The sequence below is a fragment of the Myxocyprinus asiaticus genome, chromosome 49 (assembly GCF_019703515.2).
Source record: "Myxocyprinus asiaticus isolate MX2 ecotype Aquarium Trade chromosome 49, UBuf_Myxa_2, whole genome shotgun sequence".
In the NCBI taxonomy this organism is placed as follows: Eukaryota; Metazoa; Chordata; class Actinopteri; order Cypriniformes; family Catostomidae; genus Myxocyprinus; species Myxocyprinus asiaticus.
This window is the reverse complement of record NC_059392.1, coordinates 10,858,854-10,886,312: the sequence shown is the minus strand read 5'-3', so window position 1 is coordinate 10,886,312 and position 27,459 is coordinate 10,858,854. Positions and strand designations below refer to the sequence as shown.

General features: G+C 36.8%; 1 protein-coding gene across 2 annotated transcripts; it reads right to left on the bottom strand.

Moving 5' to 3' along the window:
• On the bottom strand, positions 1 to 23,677 carry LOC127437973 (basigin-like). 2 transcript variants are annotated; one of them, XM_051693160.1, is made up of 8 exons: positions 23,458 to 23,677; positions 8,165 to 8,333; positions 7,097 to 7,185; positions 6,803 to 6,945; positions 6,245 to 6,524; positions 1,915 to 1,927; positions 1,191 to 1,264; positions 1 to 1,108 (listed from the first exon to the last, which is right to left on the bottom strand). In XM_051693160.1, the coding sequence occupies exons 1-7, from the start codon at positions 23,537 to 23,539 to the stop codon at positions 1,204 to 1,206; spliced, it is 837 nt and encodes a 278-aa protein (XP_051549120.1). In that variant the 5' UTR covers positions 23,540 to 23,677; the 3' UTR covers positions 1 to 1,108; positions 1,191 to 1,203. The 2 variants fall into 2 exon arrangements, with proteins under 2 accessions (XP_051549120.1, XP_051549119.1); XM_051693159.1 differs by having other exon boundaries at positions 1,915 to 1,939; positions 23,458 to 23,675.
• Positions 23,678 to 27,459: the final 3,782 nt, after the last annotated feature.

Here is a 27,459-nt window from a genome sequence, read left to right as displayed (position 1 = left end):
TTAAAATCAAATACGTTTATTCAGATTGTGCAAGCCAGTACAGTTGACAGTGTATTAGATTTCCTATGATGCTAAGGCAAAATAATTTAAACACTTCTAATAAGGTCTTAACTTTTTTGCATCTCTTAACTTGGAAATGGCACACATCCAGACACTATATGTCACAATGTATTAAGAATGACATCTGAACCATAGGAGAGAATCATTAAGCAAAAAAATAAGCCTTCACTATACATCACATCCATCGACTTATCTAAATATATTACCATCTCACTGACCTCTATGTTAGATTTTAACATTTGAGTAACATTTTACATATTTGATAATCCAAGTAGCAAAATGCACGCCTTCCTAGCACTTGGTCCTTAAAGGTTAGTAGCGGCAGTAATCTTAGAAGTCCACATAAAAAGCATCTTTTGTTTGAGATATTAAATGGAAAAAATTACTAACCTACTGGAAATATATATATATTTCTTAAGTGGCATTTCACCATCCACTCTGAAACAGTGCACTTTCATATGCAGAAACATCATGAGTACTGCTCATAAAAAGTTAATTTAAATTATTTCCATGATTTAAAACAGCATGTACAATAAAGTGGCTAGACATTAAGGCTTACAGAAAGGAAAATCACTGCCAAAAAGAGTGAATAAGAGGTCCATTGACTCCTGCCAAAGAAAACCTTTAACCACTGTTCTAGCTACATCAATCTATTTGTAGACAAGGGACATTGTCAAATTACCAAGTTGCTGAACAGTGATAAGATTACAAGTTTGGAAGATGTTTTGGAAACAGGTGTGCACTCGTGAGGAACAGTGAAGAAAGCCAGGACAAAAAGAAAAAAAGTTTTCCCACATTTAGAGATTTTCACTAAACACACATCTACAGCTAGAACACAATCATGCAATTTCACCCTCCCCCCAAAACCACTTTTTTTTTTTTTTTTTTTAAAAGTCTGCTTGCAGCACAATACAGGTCGGAATAAAAGGAGACCAATTAATATCTCAAGACATTTACACTCAAGCAAAAGTTTTAGAACTCTCAGGGTGCACTATAATGTGCTACTCAGCAACTTGATGCTGATCTTCAACAGTAGTCATCAGGATACCTGACGGGAACAAAACAGGAAAATCTGATATTTTGTCATATCAAGATGGTGTGACAAATTTGTCAAGTTTATCTTGCCTCACCTTTTCTCCATTCTCAGTTGGAGTTTCTTTGCCGGACGTTTTTGTCTTTGTGGTTTGTTGCGGCATTGCTCTTCCTGAAAAACATGATTTCATTTAAGTTCCCTCTATGATGCACTCAAGGATTTCCTGAGCTAGAACTATATTGAGAAGCTATTGTCCAGATTTCAAAACAAAATTTTTGTTCTTTTGAAAAAGATCAAATTCAACCACAATCATTTCCTAGATTCTATGAGACCAGGTAGATTCTTTTTACGTGGCTATTTGTACGTATCGCTGCAGTTTCCTGGAGGCACAAGCTTGCTTCAGTTTTTCATGTCACGTTTGCATTTTATGACGCTATTGCTTATGTTTAAGGTTTGGTTGATTTAAAACTCGACAGAGCATTAACCTTAAAAACTTCACCTATTTGGGAGAAATATTAACTCACTTTTAGTGCCACAAAGGGGACATTTCTGCCTTGGAACTGCCGCAATATGTATAATGAACCTATATAATGTTCCCAGCATTTTTCATAACTTTGCACAGATAAGATTAGTTAACGTATAACACGTATAATGTCAACATCCCCCTCATCCCCCACCCCCCAAAACCACTTAAAAAAAAAAAAGTCTGCTTGCAATACGTATAATGAACCACGTAATAATTGCAAAAATGGCACCACAGTCACAATTCTCATGAGATCAGGCTGTCTAGGCTGAAGATGTAAATAATTAAAAAGACTTACAGTGGGGCAGATCCTGAGTCGTCATCTACAGTAAGCAGGAGGGCACACATGGAAAGACAAAAAGGAAAAGTTAAAAACTAATTTTACAGGTTTACAGATACAAGACTACCCTGTCTACTTTGCCGTTAGCTTGTCTAGTTCTGACAGCCTCAAGAGACAGTGAGATAACCTTAATGAAGTTAAAAGCAGAGCACCTACTGTACACTGTGATTTGGGGAATTTAAAAAGAGTAGTATTATTATTCATAATTTGGTCAGTTCTACTGCTAAGCTGCTTGATTTGAAAGTCTGTAAAGGTCAACTATACACTGCTATGCAGTTTCTTTACAGCACTACTGATCATGATTCATGCAGAATAATACAGTTGCATTAGCCATGCAGTCTAATGTTGGATTGAAAGGATACGTTTAGTGGTTTTATTAGAACAAGTTTTCAATCACGTATTGCTGTTTGCAGCACAAATTTGCCGATAGTTTGTCAAGAAAATGTCCAAGTCCTATTTTAATCCAAAAGCAAATGAAACATTTTTTCTATAGAAAATGAAGCCTATTTTTAGGGCCATTAAGATTTTTACATTGTGACATTAAATCAGGGATGCAAATTTAAGAGATGAAAAAGGTGAGAAAGTCATAGCAGATGTTCAGATGTATATTTTCCATTTATTTGTTTGTGTGTGTAAAGCTTTTTTTTTTTTTTTTTTTTTATTTTTTTACGTATTTAAAGCTTTTTGTTTAAGCTTAAATGAACCCTTTCAAGTGATTCTAATTAGGAAAATGTAGAACATTTTACCAAACAATTAGGGGAAATTAGCTTCAGAAAAGTGACTAGTTTTCATCCCTGCATTATTATGCGTAACCCTGACAGTTACGCATAATTTACGCTGATTTTAGTTAAGGAATTCATTGTTCAACAGCATCTTTTTAGTGTAATACTGTAAAATCATGACCGTGTTACGGTAACGAGAATTACCAATTAAAACATCTGGACGTGTTACGATAATGAGAATCGGGGGGTTAAATTAAGTGTCCTAAAAATACAGTCACAATGCAAATACTCGGCCTCTCTTTGCTCTCAAAACAGCCTTTATTTTTCGTGGCATGGAATTAACAAGATGTTGGAAACTTTCCTGTGAGATTCTGGTCAATGTTGACATGATCGCATCACATTTACACATTTAAGGATTTAATGGTCCTTAAATGTAGGCTTCATTTTTTTATTTTTGCAAATAAATGTACTTTAAAAAATAAAAATAAAGCTGTCAAATTACAGTTAGAAATTCAAATATTCCTCTAATTTAGGATAAAAATGTCAAAATGAGCATTCGAATGTGTGCCAAGCACTGACGATGACTTACGGGGCGGTTCAGATCAAATCGCATTCTTGAGCTAAAACAGATGCAGTTTAATGGACAAAACAGAATGCGGGTGTCTAGAGATGCGTTTAAGGCTGAAATACCTTTTAAATTGATAGCATCTTGGCGCAACAGCAAGACATGGAGCAACAGTCAAAGACGTCAATCTAGTGCATGCTTGCGTAAAAAAGACAAACGTGTTGAATGAACGGCCCCTTTGGTGGAGGTCTTTTGTGGTTGTGTCTTGACTATGCCTTGGCTTGCTCTTATGAGAGACTCGCTGCATTAGTATGTACATACCACTGTATTTAATGAAAAACAAGGACGCTCCGATCAGGATTTTTACAGCCAATACCGATCACCGATCTTCTTGTCACCCGATCCCGATAATTTCACCTTTTATCAGGATCTCCGCCATAACTGCCTATATGTAAACTTTCTGCACACTGTCACTATTAATTTAATTTTCCTCTTCACAGTAATATCAATTTGCCAAGTTTTTGCTGACCAAAAAAAAAAAAAAAAAAAAAATGTTTAAAAGGCTTATTAAAAAAAGCTATTTTTAATAAGACTTTAAATCAAGTATAGGCTAACAAAATATTCTATATTTAAGCTTAGTGTCAAATTGAACACAAACTAATAACCCATAGGTGCAATTAAACTTGTAAAATTTTTGGTTATTGATTTATTGTCATTATTTCATATTATTATATAAATGTTATTGTTGCATTATATTTAATATTATACTGTGGTTATCTTAATAATGTATAAAGAATTATTATATTTATAAATTCCTTCCCTGCCTTTTAAGTTGGGTGATTGTATTAATAGTTAATTTTTCACTTGTTGCTGCTTGAACTTTAATAAGAGGAACACGCTTTTCTCATGAGGGCAAGAGATTGAGAAAAGCGGAGAAACAGCGCATGCCTCTGGACTCCACAGGTGCTACTATTGTTACTGCTGTTTAATCGGGAGGTATTTAATAAAGATGTTAGAATTATACCACATCTTGTAACTCACGTTATTACTGGGATGCCTATGCCTGGTGGAGATTGAGAAGCTGCAGACATGAACGATAATAAGGACTGTTTAACAGCTCGCGCGGTCTTCCCTTTGCCTTGTCATGTGTGAAACGTCACATTAACAGATTTTCATATTCGCCGTACCTCTCCAACTGCATCGATCTTAACTGCTGTATCAAGTTTGTTGTCTTACAACACTATGCCCTTATTCTCCACACTCCATGATGCCACAACAGCAGAGCCGTACGTCTTTTTTGACATGAGCGATCGGTTCATGCGATCGGCCAAATTACAGATCACCGATTGAGTCATAGGACGTGAATATTGGTCTAAGCTAACACAGAACCATTTATTTCTTGTTGTACTTTTTACTTCATTATAATTATATTTATTTATCACACATTATACATTTGCACATATACAGTGAAATTCCTCTTTTCACATATCCCAGCTAAGCTGGGGTCAGAGTGCAGGGTCAGCCATGATACGGCGCCCCTGGAGCAGATAGGGTCAAGGGCCTTGCTCAAGGGCCCAACAGTGGCATCTTGGCAGTGCTGGGCCCTTGAGCAAGGCCCTTGACCCTATCTGCTCCAGGGGCGCCGTATCATGGCTGACCCTGCACTGTGACCCCAGCTTAGCTGGGATATGTGAAAAGAGAAATTTCACTGTATATGTGCAAATGTATAGATTTGAGAATATGAAATGGCTAAATCTTCTGAATCATTTCATGCACTTTTTTTATTTTTTTTTACCCCCAGATATGTTCTTTGCAAAAATTAATAGCTGTAACACGGTGCTGATTGGTTTATACCGATTCGTTGCATCCTCGTGTCTTGTGGATGTAGGAGATGGCAATTTAAAAATCAGATGTCTTGTACATTTTTTTCCCCAACCTGAAATATTGTCTTTAAAATGTGAAAATTCATATTTAATTAGAAAGCATTCGAATGTAATTTGAATTTTGGTAATATTTTAGTGAAAAATTAGTATTTAGTTTCTCAGCCCTAATAATGTTTGTGATAATTTACACTCATAGACACCATTAATTGTACTACAAGGACCCCCCCCCCATTTTCGAAATAAAATACTCAGGGGTTTTGAAGGATCTATAAATGCTTGTTTGAAAAAGAACTGTATAAAATACTACGGCTACTGGCAAGGTTGCGCTACACAATAGAAGATGAACATTTTAATAAGATGGATCAAAAACCAGCAAACATATTCTTTAAAACACAGAGTTGAATCCTGTGGTTAAGATAACTTTGCTGCCCAAGTTGTTCATGCAGAAAGCATGTTCAAACACATTCAGAACAAAGAATAACCGTTAAAGTAATATTCAAGTTTGGATATATAATTTGCCAGAATTGTCTCACCTAAACAATATCATGCATTGAGATTATGATGCAGAGAGCATGCAAGGCAATATAACATGATCCTTTCGAAATGTCATCTTGGTTATTATGCATTATACCTTGACATTTAAAACCATTCTGAACTGCAACATGTCAGACTCAACTAAACCCTTTCACTGGCTATGAGAGAACCAATAAGTCACTTTTTTTCTCATTCTGACAAATCTGGTGTAATTTATCTTTTCATTTAAGACAAACTGCCAGTGAAAGAGTTGTATTTTTCAGCCTATTTGGGAGTGCATTCCAAATCCCCTCTTTAAGCAAATCCACTGCAGTCTGACATGCAGTTTTGAGCACTTACCACAACGTAAAAGCAGCAGCGAACAGAGGAATAAACAACGTAAATAATAAAAATAGACTCAGCTAAGGCACAGCCACACACTACAGCCAAATAAAACAAACTTACAAAATCAAATTGAAATAGGATCTTGCACCATTAAGAATTAATACAAAAAAACAAAACAAAAAATATATTTACATCCATTGAAAATTTGTATGTTCGGTTTGCGAAAGATCACTATGACGTAAATGATTCCTGATGCTTACCGTCATTGATCTCATCAGGCTTTCTCCTCTTCTCGTAGATAAATATGATGGTGACGAGAATGATGACCTCAGCGACAATGCCGAGGAAGGGCCACAAGGCAGCCAGGCGGCTGCGCACACGCAGCTGAATCTTATCGTGGGCTGATCCCAAATCATTAATACCATGGCATTCATAGTTGCCCATGTCGTTGTTGATATCCAGATCTTTCACATACAGTGTGGTCTTGTTGGGGGTGTTCTTGATTTCATACTTGTCGTCAGTGCCATTGGTGATGGCGACCTACATGTTGATGAGGATATGATGGCTTATAACAGCTCAGTATTACAAGTTTCTGTTTACAATTTGAGAGAACTACATAAATCTTCTCATGAGATACACTGAATATAATACGTCTGCTAAATATCACTTAAACAGTACTGTATTCATATTGTGCCAAGTGACATTTGGTATGTCTCTGCAATTTTAACATCTGTATGCATTTAAAAACTAATGTCAAACCACAAGGCCAGGTACCTATCCCCTTTTCTTATAAAATGTCTCGTAAAACCTTTGCGTACCTTCGTCTCAGTTCCATCATTGGAGAGCTTGTACCAACTCCAGTCAGTAGGCAGGGGGTGTCCATGGCCAACACATGCAAGAACAGCCTGGTCATTCTCATTACCATATTCAGAGTGTTTGTAGGCCGCAACATGTGGGGGGGCTAACAGGAAGAGCATTGGGCAAAAAGCCAAAAACCAGGGTAAATGCAGTTGTAGTTGAATGAAAAGAAATGTATATTCACAAAATAAAGAACTTTAATGATTTCAAGTCCCAACAGAGGCATAAATGCACTAGACCCAAAATAGTCTTACCTTTGACTTCAATGGTTGCACTAGCCTGAGGTTCTGTTTGGAAAACGCATGAATATATTCCAGCATAGTGGTAATCAATCTTTTCAATGCTGTCGTGAGAAAAAGAAAAACAGCAGTGAGACCAACAAATTATACAATAATTTTATGGATGTTTTATCAGTAAATGAAGACATTGCCTAAACTGTCAACTTCACATTGGCCCTCCAAGCAGCATGTTAGTAAATTCTGAATAAATTATACACAAAGGTGAGCAAAAATACATTAAATAGAAATTGAAATTGAAATCTTACACACTTGAGCAAACCTAAATAGACTGCTATAATTGACACTTTTCACAATTAGATCATTGTGGCAGTTGTAATTGTAATCTTGATTATTTATTTGATTTATTGTGCAGTATGTATACGGAGTACAGTATGCACATTTTCTGTATGCATAGAATACCCAGATGACCTACATTTGCCCAGGCAGTAAATAACAGAGTGCACTGGTCGCCACCACCAAAGCACTTGACCTTCCATTTCCAGTGTGACAGAACCAGATGTTAAAAACTGATTAGACCACCAAATGTTGACATTTTACACAAAGTTTGAAAATGTTTTTTTGCAAATTCAGTAAGCACGAAGCTAGAATTCCATTCTGAACAAGAAATGTTAATGCCTTCAATATAACAGTAACATCGAACCAATAAAGATAGAGGGAAGGTAAATAAAGCAACACAAATATGAATTGGTATCAATAAAGTAAACTGCTTTTCCAGCATTCTGCTCAGCCATCCTCATGGATATTTTTTTCCATCCCAGCAGCTCTGCCTCTGCTCTTTGCTCTGCTGGGAATTAAGGTCAGTGAGTGTGAAGTGCCTGAGGCTCTTAATCACACTAGTGCTGCTGACAGAGCCACACATCAACTCCATCTTACTAACTGTGAATCAACAAAGAGACTGCACTATACTTAATGGATGCTTAAAAAGTCTAAACAATCTGGGAAGCTGATTATTAACTGACATGTCAGAGCACTACTAGCTCGTCCCTATTATTGCATTTATTTATTTGAGTTTAAGGAACGTACCGGTACTGAGTGTAAAGCTCTGAGGTGGATGATTTGGAGTTGTCGATGGTCTTGCCATTTCTGGTCCAAAAGTGTCCTTTGACGGGAGAAGGAGGATTGGTAAGGTTGCAGCTGAGTGTGGCAGAGGTCAGGTTGTTCACCACCACTGGATCAGTCATAATTATGGCATCTGCACAGGCACAAAAGTAGCAAAAGTTACACCAAATTCACTAACCACTGTTAAGAGTCTATAACATTACGACTTATAAGGGTTCCCTTCTTTTGACTAATGAATTTCCACTTTTTTTTTTTCCTGTTGTCTGTGATAACTCAAAGATTCTCAAGATAATTTTAGAGAGCGGAGCATAAACTTACATTCACTACAGAAATGTTCATAACTTTTAAGTAGTGATTAATCGATATATCGGCCAGGCCAATTAGTCGGCCTATATTTGGCAATTGTCAGCACAAGTTTAATAGAATAAGTGTTTTTTCGCTTTTTTCAATTTTGTGTACATCAGATTTGGTGTTGTTTAATTGTATCATGTACATCAGCATTTTAATGGCCATCCTGCTCACTAGATATCTATATTGGCAACTGAAATACCCATATCACTCGACCACTACTTTCAAGACTTATTTCCATGACCATGGGAAACCCTAGACTATATAAATGTCTTTCTGCAAAAGAAAACCCCAATAAAAAAAATGGGGTTTACAAATTGCTTACCAAACTTGCTATTCATACAAAGTACAATTAAAACCTAAGTATCCTTTAAAATTAGTCTACCAACCTTAAGATGAAGTGCAGAGGTATTCTGAAATTAGGCTTTTTGCATAACAAAGGACATAAAACAACAGATTGGAACATTGCTGTCCAGATGTTCACCACAATGTGCACCAAAATGCACATTGTGCTAGAAAACGCCAATAAAGGGAAAAGAAAAGGTAGATTTGGGCTGTGAGCTACAGGGTAATATTAAGGTGTGAGCAGTTTTTAATGAACACAGACAAAGTCAAGATGGAGGGGAAAAAAAAAAAAACTCCATGAATTCATTAAATAAAAAGATGTAAAAAAGCGTTGTTTAGTGGAAGAATCGTAGGTTTTCTGTGGCTGTGTGCAATGAAAGATTTGCTGCATGTTATACTGCTTCAACACATTGGGTGCCAAATTAAGCCACGTTTTAAGAGCTTTTGGATATTCCAGTACAAGCAGAACAATTACTCAAGAAAAGCATTGTTAAAGATATAATCTGAGCCCTTTTTTAGAAATACATGCCAATTAGTCATACATCTTCGGACCAGCAGTAGCATTATAATGCCATTTCTTTAAAAGGTTCATATTACAAGCTCAAGAGCCTAGGCACTGATATGCTCAAAAAGGCATCATTACTTTAAAGAACAGCAAGTGCTAGAGTAGAGATCATGTGGAGGCAAAGATTTAGTGTTGTGTTAAGCCAGGTTCACACTGTTTAGTTTTCATTTAAAAACTCAGTTTTCAGTTTCCTAACGTCATCGTTTTCCCAAAGTATGCGGTAATGGAGTGTGGAAACGTATAAGTGTGGATGTCGCATGATACAAATTTCAGGGATCGTAAAAAATGTCTTGATAAAGGGCAAAATTGCCATGTCTTTAATCGCTTAGTGTGACATGTTTACAGACAGCCGATTAATTACCTTTGAAATGAATCTTAGCCTCCAACATATTTCTGGCAGTGTCAGAAATTTTGCATTGTGGTCGTGCAGTGTAACTGCTTCTACAATGGCCAGATGGTGTTAAATACCCAGTTAACATTGTCAATCAGGACGATTAGGACCAAATGTGTTTTGTACAGTCTGACTTGTTGCATAGTGTGCCATGGATCTCACAGGAATCATATTGCATAATCTCTCAAGCAACAATCGTTAAGAACCATGAAAAATCGTACAGTGTGCACCCGGCTTTAGCAACTGGTCCTGGTTTCTAATCGTAGAACAAAGGGAAGGTAGAGGGTTAGGCAAGGGAGAGTCTGAATCTATGGGACTTTCTTCCTCTATACTAGCGGAGACACTGTATTTCCGTCTCCACAATGTAACTCACGTTCAAACACTATAACATTTGCTTGCGAGCGAATCCACTTGACTTTGGGAGGGGTCCTGAGGTCGTTGCGGTCTGGGTCATTAGATGCACGGCACTCGTAAACGCCTGTGTTGTTGAGCGTTAGGTTGCTGAGGATGAGCGTGCTGGCGGCGTGGTGGATATAGGTGGCGTTGATGTGCACGCGTTCCTCTTGTGCGCCATCAAACAGCTGCGTAACGATCTCATCTGGCTCCTCGCCCTCTATGAACCACCACTGAACTTCAGGGATGGGATTACCTATGACCTCGCAATGCAGCTCTGCGCTGTCTTCTATCAGTTTCATCTGTGACAAGGGCGATTTTATAAAGCCCGCTAGACATTTTCATTTGACCAATGAATGGGATCGGTGATTCAAATGGATTTGTTTTTAGAGCACAGTTCATTGAGATGATATGAATAATGATTAGAAGCAGACAGGCAGGCAAAATGAAAAGAAAGAGCAGAAGAGAAAAAGAGAATGTTAAAATGGAAGACATAAAACAGGCATACATAAGAAACAAGTGGATTTTGAGTATCATTATGCAAGTCGAAATCCTGGCTCACATAAGTGGCTTCACCACTTTATACCAAAATCCAAATGTTGAAAAACATTAGAAGCAAGCATTTAAAAAACAATGAGATGAAGCATGCATTCAAATCAACAAAACTTAGCATTTCATTAAATGCAATGAAAAATGAAATTCAACAGAAAAGTATGAAATTCATAATATGTAATAAAGAGATGAAAAGCAATGGTGATGTCCAATGAGGCAAATGACCTGTCATTGATGAATGTCAAATTCTGATTTCAGAAAAAATATGATGGACATGAAAGTCAGTACGTTTACATGCACAGTTATAATCACGATACAGCTGGGGTTTTTTTCGTAGTTGAGCTAGTCTTCATTAGTCTGACAAAGTATAAATGACAATGCGTAAACGAATATTTGAAGGACAAATACGCTGGGGTTAAATACATGTCTGGCTCTCGAAACGTGCCGAGGACAACTGTGGTCCGATTAACATGTATACATGCACTGCAAAAATTTTTTCTAAATGAGTATTTTTGACTGGTTTTCATATAAATCAAACAAAATTGTTACGTTTTTGCTCATAACAAGAAAAAACTATTTGCCGATGGGGTAAGAAAAAACACTAGGGCTGGGTGATTTGCAAGAAATATCTTCACAATATTTGTATAAAAAAATAGTGATATCCGATTAAATCTTCAACCCACTTGCAAAGTCTGGGTGATAGGACGATGTAATCAGATATCGACGATATCCGACAGATATCCCAATGCCAATGTTGACGCTCATCGACAGATGATGTTCAATTATATAGGAAACGATAAAACCATGGAGCTGGGAAGTCACCAAATATATTATAAATATATAATAGTAGCCCAGGTTTTGAAATTAGCAAAATCAAAATTTTAAAGCAAAATCAATAAAGAAAAAAATATTACATACACCCTTAGCAGTGATGAGTTGATGATGTAATCTGATATCACAATATTTTTTATAAAAATATTTCTTGCTTATCACCCAGCCCTACTCCCTGCCCCTACTGCAGGGGGACTGGTAATTATTTTTGGTTTACTGATTCTGCTTTAAAAATTGTATTCATTTATTGGAACACAAAACACTTAAACTTCATGTTTCTAAATTCAAATTGCATTTCAAGCAAAATGAAAAAGCAAATAAAATAACGAAGTCGTCAAAAATGTTTATAACCACCTCCCCAAACCCAAACATTTACAGTCTTCCTCTACTGACCCCATTTGCCATCAAGTATCTGTCTTCAGCAACAGGTGAAAAATTACCAATACAAACTAAGATCTAAAGAAATTTATAAATGTAAACATAGTAATAACAATTTAAACTACATTTCTACTTTCATAAATGACTACAACAAATTGTTTACTTCACTTAGTCTGAGCTTAAACGAATAGCAAACACCAGCTTTCCTATTAGATGTACTTTAAGCCTAATAAATTCCCTTGTGTTCCCAAATTAATGCTGCCTAATAATTTTCACTGTGTTCTCATCGAATGTGTTTGTATTGTTTCTCACTAATGCAGATAATGCTGCCTAAAGAAAATGAAATCGAACTCAATTTTAGGTTCAAGATGAACATGAAATTAAACGTGGATGATGAATAGAAGTTGATGTCACAAGGCAATGTGTTTTAAATAACTTATGAATAAAAACATTTAATAATGACCTATGTTTCATCACTCATTTTTGCCTTAATGACATTTCCCCAACAGGCTGTATTTCCATAAAAATGAAATTTCTAATATAAGTGCTGCTTATATGAAGTTGCTAAGCTGTGGCATATTTGATCAAGCCATCAAGCCTACTGCAGAGAAGGTTATAACTGGAAAATGTTTAATGCTATTCAGAAAACATCAGCAGTAAAAATGGACATGGCCTGTTTAATCCATAATGCTTTTACTGTTTTGATATTTTGATGAGTATCTTAAAACATAAGTGCATGATAACTATTGGGCTACTATTTAACATATTTGCCGACTTCACAGCTGCATGGTTGTCAATTCCTGATAGTGTGGCTCATCGCCTATCAATGACTGTTGCAATCGGCATATTTGTTAGATATTGTTAATTAGGGCTGTCAATTGGGCAGAGAAACTAAATTAAAAATGTTACCTTAAATACTTTAAATATTCAAATAATATTCAAATTTTAAAGTCAGCTGATTTGTAAATTGACGTTGTATCCTTGGTCCACAGGAGGGCGCATAAAATACATAAACCATACAGCACAGCTATATTACTGCAAAGAACATTCCTGGCTGTTAAAAAAAGCAAGAAAAAAAAAAAAAAGAGCATTCCATTTTCAACTAATATGCATACAATAAATAAAAAGTTTTAGTCTGTCCATTTTCTCAAATGTTAAGTCAAAAGTAAAATGAGGGGGGAAAAACGCTTCGACAGTCCACATGGTGTTACACTTGCCCAGATAGCTCAGTGGTGAAGCAGCTCAGACTATCAGCACAGGCCAGGGGCTGTTCAAACGGACTGGAATCGAACGCGAGGATCGAGACATATTTCCAAGTTAAGTGTTTCCTGTCAACGCGTTTTAAAAAAACCTCACTGCTTAATCGGAGAAATGCTTATAAGAGAACAAGGACCTCCAACTGTGAGGGGCAGTTCACACCGAACGCTTTTGCAACCATCCACTTGTTTTTCTATGTAAACGTGCACTAGACGGACATCTTTGTTTTGGTTTGTTTTTGTTTATTCAGCGTCTCATGCAGGAGCGCTGTTTTTAGATGCCGTGTCTGATTAAAAAGAACTTTAAAAAAAGTTCTGTGTCTAGCCTTTTTTAGCGCAAGAATGTGATCGATCTGAAATCATCGTCAGTGCCTGGCACACATCCAAAATTCTAATGCACAGTTTCAGTATTCAAATGTCAATTTCTTCTTAAATTCGAGGAATATTCTAATTTTAATTTGACAGCCTTATCGTTGATATCGATTTCATCATCATCTCCCAGCCCTAGCATAAACCCCACCAAATATTGTTCGATTTTTCTGAAAACAAAGACTTTTAAGGATGTTAAGATATTTTTACTGGAAAATCAGAATATTTTTGCAGTGTGCTGGATGAAGCCAAGCTTCAATCACGTTAGCTAGGTCTGTAAGTCTGACTTCGCAAAAATTTTATGATTTCAGTTAGGGCTGGGCGATATGTCTTAAATTATATCTCGATATTTTTCAACCTATTGACAATATTTGATATATATATCTCGATAATTACGTATTTGCTCTAAAATTGTTGTTTTTTTTAATCAGAGGAACCATAATTTCATCCAAACAGCCATTGTAGCCAAGTAGATTAAATATTTTAAAGACATTAAATAAAAATCTATTTAAAAATAATTCGTTTCATTAAACAAGGGAGAATGAAATTCAATCAATCATTTTCATTGATATGAACTTTATATTTATAATTCATTTAAAATTATACATAGTAGCTTAATAAAAAGCATTATTTAAAATATCCTTTAAATATTTTTACTAATACATTGTGAATGAACAAGTAGTGCAAAGCTACTTCACTGACTTATTATGCAATGTTCAACTGGGGTTTCAAAAATACTAAATTATTACTGTCTGACACTTCAGGTTTTATTATAATATAATGCTGAATTATTATTATTATTCTGATTATTAGATTTGCGTTATACAAAAGTAATATATTTCTGTCCTGTTTACTTCACCTCCACCTGGAGGCTTTTATTTTGACACCGAAAGTGCGGTCGTATTCACTTCAACTTCACAAGGAGCTTTTATTGGGCGTTTCCCCAAACTGCATTTATGCGCCCTTGGAATGGCACTTCAAGAAAGGGACGCCACTCGAAAGTTGTTCCAAACGAAAGAAAGTTAATTATTTCACAAAGGGCCCTTTCACAAGACATTTAGTGAAGGCTGCATTTAAACTGTGATGCCATGCTCCCTTCAGAGTGCCCACATCAAGAGCTCTGTCTTTCGTAGTGAGCAGGGCATAGGGATGATCACTTTCGATTAGAATTCTCGCATTGTGACAGAAAAGGCAATGTGTATTTGACAGTTTACAATGTTCCCCATTTCCTGAAAGGCTGTAATCGTCTCCTTTTCTGTTATACAATGCCACATTTGTAGATTTGTACAATATCTTGTTGCGGTTACTAATGTTTGGAATTGCACGAGTGCTTGAACCTGCATTACTTTTTCACAATGCACGTGAACTGATCTGAGAGCGCCGTCATGCGTGTGCACAGTTCAGCACGTCACCATTTTTTTCTGAATCACACACAGACCATCTTTATCTCATATGACCAACTCACCATTTTGATGTTATTCTGATTAATTGTCCAGCCCTGAAGGATCGTGCAATTAAGTCTACTATTGTGCTCTTTATGAAACTTAATGGCCAAATTAAAGCACATTAAAATCATCGCGATATTCACGATATTGGTTAATTTTACATTGTCAGCAAAATTATCTTGATTATATCGAATATTAACGATATCGCCCAGCCCTAATTTCAGTCACACTAAAGCATTTACGTGACATTTAAAAAAGTAGTATTATTGTTTCAGTCAGACTGAAATTGAACTTTAATGCATATTATAAATATACAGAGTGTAAAATGTAACAATTAGCCCTAAAAACTCATGGACCGCTTCTAAGGGAACTCATGTAGACCATGTGATCCTGTATTCCAAAAATAACATTCAAAGGTTGTTCTGTGCTAATCCCCCATGGAGAAATGTCAATGGAATTCTTCTGATCACCTTAGAACAATACACACGGTGGACAACATGGGAGTACGTGCGTAGCTGCTGAAAAACAACCCTCCACATCAATAAGAAGCACTGTTTGAGATCAGATCCAGATCTGCTTTTTCTTCCAATGGTGTAGCACATGCATGTTTTCAGTGCATTTTGTTTTGAAACACATGTGAGGCACTCCCATTTTGATCCCATTTTTTCTCACTGTTAAGGGAGAAATGCTTTTGCATGTTTGCTAGGGAGGGGTAAAAAGGGTGGATGTCCACATTACAGTCAAAGCAATGAGACTCCACACATGCCTAGGGCCTGAAATAACATCTGCCCTTTGAAAGGGAACAGGCCTCATCCAATTGACTATTATGAAAGGTCACCTCTACAATGTTGACTAAATGGCAGAGTTGTCACAATCACTCTTCTGACAGGAATATAAGTGTGTACTTCATTGCTTAGATTTAATGTGTTATAATTTAAAGTTTAAATAAATAAGAAGGCATTTTCGCCAAATATCCCAAGATTAAATTCTAAATAACAGACTTTGCACGTGGTATTCAAACTCTAGGGAGGTCCTTTTTTGGTACAAAGTCTGCCGCCACTAGATAATTAACTTATTCAAGCTGCTCTAGTAAACAAGTCAATAATTTTTCCCCTCTCACAAGCCAACATGCAAATTTAATGGTTGGGGGTTGAAAGGTCACCCTTTTCATCACTGTAGTTTGCGGCCTATATTTATCTGAATATTTTGCAATACACTTTGATTCTACACTGATAATCAATAACTTTAAATCAATAGTTTTATATTTTTCCATCATTTTTAATTCGATTACATCACACTGCTTCATGGGATTGTCATTCATTTTCTCATTAAAGACGTTAAATACAAAGTCTTGTCCCTTTGTCTTTTGGTCTGATTTTCAGATACTTTTTAACTTTAAGTTTGTAATGTTGTGATTCACCTCAGAACTAGATGGTTTGGTTCAGAGCTTAGAGTTAGGGCAGGACAATATATTGGATATTAACAATATAATCAAGATAATGCTGACGATGTGAAACTGACCAATATCGTGAATATCACGAAGATTTTAATGTGCTTTCATTTGGCCATTAAGTTTCATAAAGAGCGCATTAGAAGACTAATTTCACGATCCTTCAGGGCTGGACAATTAATCAGAATAACATCAAAATGCTGAGATGGTCATATGAGATAAAGATGGTCTGTGTGTGATTCAGAAAAAAAACGGTGACGTGCTGAACTTCTATTCTTAATAGAGCTGCGTATCACTGATTTTCTTCATGATAAGATACAGTGAACGTGACACATATTATGATTCACTACGTCACGAGCCATCACGTTATAATCTAGCTGTAGCAAACACGCACGAGTGACGAGCATCCCTGCACCAGAGTGTGCATCAGCCGAGAAAAGATTCAATCTCTTACCTGGTCACTTCATGCAACTCATAGACGTGGCGCTGACCGCACAGAGAAATGCCAGTTTGAGTTTATTTTCAAAACCCACTTTCTTATTATTTGAACTTTAATAAAGGATGCTTTAAAGATATAATGCCAGGGTGTTTCACTGCGAAAAACGATTACTGTGCAGCATTCTGTTATCTCGATTATCTTGCTTTCGTAATCGTTGCAAGCCAAAATCATAATTGAAAATAAAATTTGATTAATCGCCCAGCCCTATTTGGAATTTGGGAGGAATGTTGTCAGTACTTTATAGAATAAAACAAACATATAATAACAAATATATATCCATTCAAATTGTTTTAAAATATTACCTTAGTCTTTCTTTTCTGTTACCAGATGGCCCAGACACAGAGACAACAAGAGACTAAGTGGAATGAAATCCCAGATGCAGTTTATTGTGTTACTCCAATCCCAACCATAATTACCAGAAGAAAAAAATGTGGTACAAAATACGTGACTTTTACTTATAAAGAAGCCTGAAATACACATGGGACTCTTATTTTGAAAAGTCTGCACTCAGTTTTGAGCACAATGATGGCTGATTTGCTAAGTGAATGTGATTCAAACTGCTAACCTGAGCTCCTGAGTTCAAACCATCAGTTCTTCATGAAAAAGACCCAGTTCAAAAGTGTAATTTGTTCACGACTCTCTCGCGCTGGGTTTGTTGTTGTATGCGGTGCAGCGAGCTCGTCATCACAACAGAAAGGGTGAAAAGTGGCGCTAAACACACTGGTGCGCACTAGGGTTGCAACAGTATGAGATTTTCAGAGTATGATAACCATCTTAGAAAATATCACGGTTTCACGGTATTATGGTATACGGTATTACATCATTATTATTATCAGTTACAACGACCCTTAAAGGAGTGAAAGCAGAAGGGTTTTTTTTTTTTGGTTGAACAAACGCTTTATTATAATTGAAACTTGAAACAATGGAAGTATGTGTAAAAAAAGTCTCCCTTTTGAAAATTAAATAAATAGAATAAATAAGAAAGCTAACAGAATAATAAACCGAATTAAAAACATGATAAAAAAATAGCATGTAACTATATCATGTTATATAACTAAAGCATGTTAGTTTACATGTTAGCATAGTATGTTAAATTAACTACTAAATGAAAAATAACATCAGCTGTGTGAGCTTTTAAAGTAATGTCCTATGATTATTAACAATTAACATATCCTGTAGGTGCGCAACAGCGCAGCCAGACTGCTCCTGTCTGTACCTTTAACTCAGTGGTTCTCAACTGGTTTCGCTTAGAGACCCAGATTTTAAATTGGAAATCAAGTGGTGACTCACCATAGTAAAAACATAACCTGTATTTAATGTATCCTGGGTCGCATTTCCATTTATGTTGCATAGTTTTGTTCACGGTTTAAGTACAAGGACATGCATCGTGACATTATTTGTTGTTGACATCAACAACAAAAGCAACAGGAAGTTTTCTCTCCCCCTTTTTAAAAATTGAAGAGCATATTTACTTATGAGCCCATTATTATCCCATTTGTTTCCTAATTTCAAACATAATTCAAACAGAACATACATATTACACAGGAGGAAAGGCTCCTCATTACCATGGTTAGGTCAGTGTAGCTAGTCTTAAATAATAGTAATAATAACAAATATGAAAAAATACTAGCTGAAACATCTTGAAACTTTAACTACAATTGCCACTGTTGATATAAAATGAGGTCTAATAGATTCTACCTTTAGATTATTTCATATGAAACTATAACATTTTGTCAAATTTTACTCATGTAAAATTGTGAAACAATTTTGTAAAGGTGATGTATAATGAAAAAAAAAACAAATTTACGCATAACACAGTGTTGCTCTTTTCCTCCTCAGTGCTGTTTGGCATGTCAGGACTGCCTACTGTTTGAGAGGTTCAACTTGACTTCCTCGTAATGCTTTAAACTAGAAAAGTCTCACTTGAATTGAAATTGGTAACATCAGTTTTGAGGTCTGCGCTCCGCAATCTCGATGGAAGCCCAGTTGTTGCACATGAAGAGTAGAGTACATAATGATCGCGAGCTGGTTCCGTTACACTCGTGTGAAAGTGCAGATGAGAAGCCTTTAGCTGACTGCGAGATTATCATTAAATCTGCCTTAGCAGTCCTAAATAGGCTATCACTTGGGCGGCTGCCAAAACATCTTCAATGGGAGAACCATAGCATTGTTCTTTCCCATTGTTCTTTATACCGTGAAACCGGTATACCACTGCGACCCTAGTGCACACTATAAAGATGTATTCAGTAACTCACAAGATGATATCTGACGAAACCGCATATGAACGCACACAACCCGACTGTCGCAAACGGTGACTAGATTTTAAATTGTCGCAATCAATTAATTTTGGTTGTATTTGCAACTATTTTAGTCACAGTCTGAAGCCCTGATAGAGCCCACTGTACAAGCCTCTGGAGGCAGTGTTATGATCTGGGGCTGTTTCAATTGGTCAGGTCTAGGCTCAGCAACATTATGCGGCAATAAAATGAAGTCAGCTGACTACCTGAATGACCAGGTTATCCCATCAATAGATTTTTTTCTTCCCTGACAGCACGGGCATATTCCAGGATGACAATGCCAAGATTCATCGCGCTCAAATTGTGAAAGAGTGGTTCAGGGAGCATGAGGAATCATTTTCACACATGAATTAGCCACCACAGTGTCCTGACCTTAACCCCATTGGAAGTCTTTGGGATGTGCTGGAGAAGACTTTACAGAGTGGTTCGACTCTCCCATCGTTAATACAAGATCTCGGCCAAAAATATATAATGCAACTGTGGATGGAAATAAATGTTGTGACGTTGCATAAGGTTGCCCGGACAAACAATTGCAAATAATACATATGTGTTCCAAGAAAGAAAAAAAATCATACCGATTTGGAGCAGCTTGATGGAGTGCACAAGACTTATATTCATTTTTGGGTCAACAATTCCATTAATTCTGATTGCCTGTAAGAAATTATCTACATTTTTTCTGCCTTAACCCTTGCATTAGACTATAAAATGATTTAGCTAAAATGTGCAATGCAAAAAAGCATTAGCCACTGATACTGAACTGACTGGTCCCACTGGGGCAAATAACTTCCTGTACAAAGGTTAGAATTTACAAAACTGGAAGCTAGAATCCTTTCACCTCAGAGAGACAAAAAAAAAAAAAGAAAAAGAAAAAAAGAAAAAGCTGTGAATCTTTGAAGTACAGGACAGAACTATCCTACATGCCAACCAACCAGTTAGTGTATGTTGAGAAACACCCTTTCAAGGCATTTTCCAGAGAGCACAATGGCTGCCAATAGAGAACACCTTCACAAACAAAACACTTTACTGATGCCTATTAAACCAGGAGAAAAAATACCTGTCTGCTTGCTCTTAACCCAATTTAATAAGCAGATTTGGGCTGATGATGGAGGACTCGGGGGCAACTCTAATTTTAATACTGATCTGGAGCTGCCAGCGCTCCCACTATCCAGCTACACGAGGTTTCACCACTGCATATGTGCCACAGTATACTGCTCTTTCGAAGCACAAATCTACTCTGGTGACAAGAGGTCATTGTGAGCACTAAAAGGAACCAGTAATTTCTAGTTCTGTTTTGAGGAATGGTCAAGGCTTACGTGCAGAAATTCAACTCCTAGAGTGTTTAGGACTCTATTTCTAACTGTGAGCGAAGCTGATTAAGTTCAGATTTACCGATCCTGACATTCATTCAGCTGCTGCTGTTGTTGGGAGGCAAAAATAATTATGATGTTGCCGCCATAAAACAATCTTTCTCATTACCTTGCTGCTCTGCCTTTTTCATTTATCATGCAAAACACCATTAATATACCTCAGGGTTGGAACAATATTTAGCTAATAAAATCAGCTCAAACAGATAAACTAATTTAGTATATGATTTGCATTTCCAAGTGAAGGGTAGACTGCTATAATAAACATAACTTTTATTACCATAAGTGTAATGGTTATGCGCCTACAGGTTCAGAGGGTTTGTGGGGATTTCAGAGCGTGGGCCATTTACAGTGATGGAACATTATAATAAGCTTAGGCTAAGCTTTTTACTTACCAAAGATAGACTAAAAGATGAAAATTGTTTACACCTGATGATTGGACAAAATACTTGATGTTTTGCCTGCATCAGCTTCCATTATAACTACAGGCTCACCTAGTTCTCCCATTGCTTTCACAACTAATGTTTCATTAGACCTGCCAACAATAACTTTGTTTCCATCCAAGGGTTTTTTTGCAACAAAAAGTGTAGCGCATCAAAAAGTTTACCAATATAGCTGATGGAATCTCAAATTATCGCTAAAATTTCACAAGTGTCGTCATAACATCTTTCCGATGTCGATATGTTGATACTTCAAATATCACGAAAAACTGTTTGGAAACACTTCTTGTCGAGAAAATGGGCATTAACGCAAAAATATAGTGTAACATGACAGAATTTTCCCCAATCGTTAGCCTGAAGAATAGACGGTAGTCATGGAATTAGCCCACAATACAAAAAACATATCATTTCTGTGCACAAAGATGTTTTTAAGTTAAAATTAAATACACAATACTAGGAGAAAAGCTTCAGAGTGCTTTTTTGGAACACTACCAGCCCAATTCTATAAAATTATAGTTTAGCTTACTTTTGAAAAACTGCCGGCAAATTCCCTGTATTAAATTAAATAAATGAACAAAGAATAAAAGCATTAAATTAAAAAAATAAATTACCAAACGAAAAAATAAAATTGTTAGGCCTATATAATTGCCTTTTCTTTACACAAACTTAAATTAGCCTTACCCTGTTCTGTAGACGAAAAAAGCCGGCTTGAATGGCATTCTCAATGTTCTACACTTTTTTTCAAGACTATAAACTATCAGAACTATTTGTCCAATGCTGAGTTCACTTTCAGAAAACTAGCTTTTGAACATTTTAAAACTTTTAAATCAAACCCTCTTTACCTTCTTCAGAAAATGTCCATTGCATAATGACACTACAATTAATTTTAGATGACAATCAAGTTCAGTTGGTCGTTAAAAGTTGCTGGACAAATATGTGGGACATAATGCAGTTGTGATGGCAATGCTTTAGATTAGATGATTGTTCAAAATAGCCTATTGAATATCAGGAATGTATCATATGTAAACCCTGATTTTACACCGCATCAATTTTTCTTTAATAGCTGTGCACACAGCATATACACATCGATGGATAGTCCTTATACTAAGACTGAAAGTTTCCCCACTAATGACGGCCATGACGATTCACTTTCGGGTCAGAACCGGTGGCGACCTACGATAGGTGCAACATCAGGACCAATATTACAGTCCTATCAGAAGGGAAACAGCTCCCTAATGATTGCAATTCCTCCTCTTCTGATTGCATTTATTTGTGAATTAAAATTACATTAAGCTGGCTAATTTCAATTGTCTCAATACTCTCCCCATTTTACCAAAACAGAGATCAAGGAGGTGAAAGGTAAAAGTTTTTTTTTTTTTTTTTTTTTAAGCATGACGTCATCACGCACACCATGCTTATCAATAAAAGGCCATTTGAATGGAAACAGGCGGAAGATAGCAAACCTTTTTTTTTTATGCATTTTTACTTTGTCGATAACAAAACTGCGCGAAAAGTGGATGGAAACTCGGTTAATGACAGCAGGCCTCCAAAACTAGTCTGCACCGGTTGTAATGGCTGCCTGCTGCTCATAATACTCTGTTCAAAACATAATTCATTGGAGTAAATGACCCGACCTGCCAGGAAAGAGAACAGACGTTGTTATTATTATTAAACAGAAAAGTCTGGTTGAGTTCTTCTGGCTGTTGAGCCCCCAGGAGATATCCTATGAAACTTAAGCAATAATTAAATGTCAACCATGACTCAGAAAGAAGATCCTCTCCAATCTGTAAAGTGTGTAACTTAAAAGCTACAACACCCCTTGAGTTAGTATTAAAGGTTATTTTACATCAAAGCAGAAAAACACCACCTGATGGGTTTAGTACAGTTTGTACTTTGGCTTTAATACGGCAATGATCCATCTATCTCTCTGGTCTATTTTCTATCGACTTCCTTCATTTAAATACACTTTGTTTTGTTTTTTCTCAAATCTTTCCAATCGTTTATACTGCTACAATTGTGTGAGAAATGTGATGTATATAGCCTTATATGTTACGAGAGAAAACATGTATTATCAGCTGTTGTTATTGCTCGATGCGCGTGAACGTTTCCCCGTGCGCCGACAATTTGACGACGGTTTTAATGGCTTTTAAACGTTTCTTACCTCTTTAAAACGCACATTAACTACGTACTTCGATTTATTGTTGAGTTTTAAACGACAAAACTGCCGAGTTGTCGTCTCGGCCCGCGTTTTTATAAGCAATCCGGTTCATTCATACGGCATGTGAAAAATAAGCTCGCGAGCTAAATGATCCACAGAAAAACGCGACGCCTTACCTGTCAGAGCCTCGGCTTGGAAAAAACACGCTAAAAAGGCAAAAATTCCGACTAACAGCCGCATGTCCCCCCTCCTTTTCATGGTGTAGTATTAAAGAATACGTAACAGTGTAAAAATTCAGGCCTGTCTGTGGCTGTAGAGACAGACAGTACGGAACATAGACCTCGATGAAGCCTCGTTGTCCTCTACTTGTTCCGAAGCACTCGAGTTCGCGCACGTATACAGCCGAGAGCTCCTACGTCATCACGTCCGGCCCTGAGCAGCATCACTTCCCTCGCTGCATGTAAATTTCAGCACATCATGTCCGTACATAGAAACAAGTAAACTGATTTCGAAATGCTTTGATTTTAAATAAATAAGTAGCAGGCATTTTCAACTAGCCTACCAGGCCTAAATACTATATAAATATAGCCTAATAATTCAAATCCAAGTATATTATCCATTAAGTTTTTGACTTTCTTGTCTTTTCATACGTTTTTAAAATTATGGTTCTCCAGTATAGTCACTTTTGTATCTTGTCATGGAGATCTTTGGCTGACATGGGAGGGATGCTGTTGAGCAACAAAAATGACCAAAATAATTATCCATTATTTGCTGAATATATATATATATATATATATATACAGGTGCATCTCAATAAATTAGAATGTCGTGGAAAAGTTAATTTATTTCAGTAATTCAACTCAAATTGTGAAACTTGTGTATTAAATAAATTCAATGCACACAGACTGAAGTAGTTTAAGTCTTTGGTTCTTTTAATTGTGATGATTTTGGCTCACATTTAACAAAAACCCACCAATTCACCATCTCAAAAAATTAGAATACATCATAAGACCAATAAAAAAAAAAACATTTTTAGTGAATTGTTGGCCTTCTGGAAAGTATGTTCATTTACTGTATATGTACTCAATACTTGGTAGGGGCTCCTTTTGCTTTAATTACTGCCTCAATTCGGCATGGCATGGAGGTGATCAGTTTGTGGCACTGCTGTGGTGGTATGGAAGCCCAGGTTTCTTTGACAGTGGCCTTCAGCTCATCTGCATTTTTTGGTCTCTTGTTTCTCATTTTCCTCTTGACAATACCCCATAGATTCTCTATGGGGTTCAGGTCTGGTGAGTTTGCCGGCCAGTCAAGCACACCAACACCATGGTCATTTAACCAACTTTTGGTGCTTTTGGCAGTGTGGGCAGGTGCCAAATCCTGCTGGAAAATGAAATCAGCATCTTTAAAAAGCTGGTCAGCAGAAGGAAGCATGAAGTGCTCAAATGTCTTGGTAAACGGGTGCAGTGACTTTGCTTTTCAAAAAACACAATGGACCAACACCAGCAGATGACATTGCACCCCAAATCATCACAGACTGTGGAAACTTAACACTGGACTTCAAGCAACTTGGGCTATGAGCTTCTCCACCCTTCCTCCAGACTCTAGGACCTTGGTTTCCAAATGAAATACAAAACTTGCTCTCATCTGAAAAGAGGACTTTGGAACACTGGGCAACAGTCCAGTTCTTCTCCTTAGCCCAGGTAAGATGCCTCTGACGTTGTCTGTGGTTCAGGAGTGGCTTAACAAGAGGAATACGACAACTGTAGCCAAATTCCTTGACATGTCTGTGTGTGGTGGCTCTTGATGCCTTGACCCCAGCCTCAGTCCATTCCTTGTGAAGTTCACCCAAATTCTTGAATCGATTTTGCTGGACAATCATAAGGCTGCGGTTCTCTCGGTTGGTTGTGCATCTTTTTCTTCAACACTTTTTCCTTCCACTCAACTTTCTGTTAACATGCTTGGATACAGCACTCTGTGAACAGCCAGCTTCTTTGGCAATGAATGTTTGTGGCTTACCCTCCTTGTGAAGTGTGTCAATGATTGTCTTCTGGACAACTGTCAGATCAGCAGTCTTCCCCATGATTGTGTAGCCTAGTGAACCAAACTGAGAGACCATTTTGAAGGCTCAGGAAACATTTGCAGGTGTTTTGAGTTGATTAGCTGATTGGCATGTCAAAATATTCTAATTTTTTGAGATAGTGAATTGGTGGGTTTTTGTTAAATGTGAGCCAAAATCATCACAATTAAAAGAACCAAAGACTTAAACTACTTCAGTCTCTGTGCATTGAATTTATTTAATACACGAGTTTCACAATTTGAGTTGAATTGCTGAAATAAATGAACTTTTCCATGACATTCTAATTTATTGAGATGCACCTGTATATATCTATATATCTATATATATCTATATATATATATATATATATTTTAGGATACTTACTTTTGGAGCTTGAAACCATCTGTCCTAATAGAGTTGTTCATCCGTGATGTCAATTTGTATGTGAACCCGGAAGGCTAATTCACCAAAGGTTTTCTCTGGAATGTCTAATGGGTTTTTATAATACAGGTTTTCAATTTATTAGTAAAATAAGGTCTGTGGTAAACTTTACAAGAGAATATGTTTTGTTCTACAACAAACTACACAGTCATACCTCAAATGTGAATTTCAAAGCTGCCATATATATATATATATATATATATATATATATATATATAGATTGAGTGCTTACTTCGGTGAGATGCACCGACATGGCCAACAGGTCGAATTTCATTCCAAAAAGGAACACCAAAACGCTTTTTGCCCGATTTACTTTGAGGCCAAAATGCTCCAGATCTGCTTGCATGCTCGTTCCTCAGATTGTCAGTCGTCAAGGTAGTTAAATACATGGACACTGCTCAGCTTTATTGGAATGTGATGATTATTTGACAATCTTTTTTTTGTTTTTTTTTGTTTTTGTGAGGCTCAAGTGAGAAACGTCAGAAGTTGTTTTCCCCATTTTCCTGCCCGCAGGGGAAATATGGTAAGCTTCTCGATTGAGTGTGAACATGTCAAGAGGAGAGACACAAAGCTCAGGCCGGCGACATATCATCCTCAAATTCTCTGTGTTCCATATCCCGCCCTCGCTAGATAGGGAGGCGAGGGGACTGACGTCAGCTTTCCCAGAAAGCAAGCCGAGAGCGAAGCATTTCGAGTGTCATACTCGTAGTGAAAACAATCAATCTCAGTGACAGATAAATGTTAGTGATATATAGCAACCCCCTCATCAAAATCTCTGCTGAATGTGATCGTATCAGGCAAAGTTGCTTTAGACTGAGAAGACGAGTGACTCAAGCACCATCTGCAAATAGATTGGTGTGATTTTGAAGGGCTTCAGAGATCGTCACTCCTGGGAGGAATTTCCAATGCATCAGCCACTGACGCAGCATCGAAGTGACTGACTTGAAAGGGAGTAGTTCTTTTCTAACAACTTGTTATCAACTTACTTTTTTAAAAACAAGGCGGCTTCAAAATTCACGTTTGGGGTAGGACTTTAAGTATAATTTATGTTGTAAGAAATAAGTAGTCCAAGTATCTTTAAGTAATGTTTACCACAGACCTTATTTTACTCATAAATCCAAAACAGACATTATAAAACCCATAGAAAAATCCTGAGGGAACACATGGCTAAAAAAGGCTAATACTTTTCCAGGATTTTGGACTACAACCTGAACAGCTCTAATCACTTTCATTGTATGGAAAAGAGCAGTAAATCATACGGGATTAGAACACAGGAATGGGAGTAAATGATGACAGAATTTTTGTTTTTGGGTGTTCTCCTAGTTAGAATCCGTAATCCAACAACACACAATAGGTTTTAACATCAAAAGCAATTCACACAATCACAGAATATCAAGCTCAACACCCCTTCTAGCAGCAATAGTCTGTATACTCCTGTCTCTTGGGCCACACCATGCAGGCAGAGATTAATTAAGATGTTGCCCGATACCAGGAAAGGTGGAAAGACTAGGAGAAAACAACAAGCTATGCCAAACAACACTTTCTACACATGTTAAATAAACCGAATCACTGGACAAAATAAAGCATTATAAATTTGAAATTAACACCTTTGACCTAGAGATGACAGAAAACATCAAATCATGAAATTACATTAAAAACTTGATAACACACTCCCACCTTT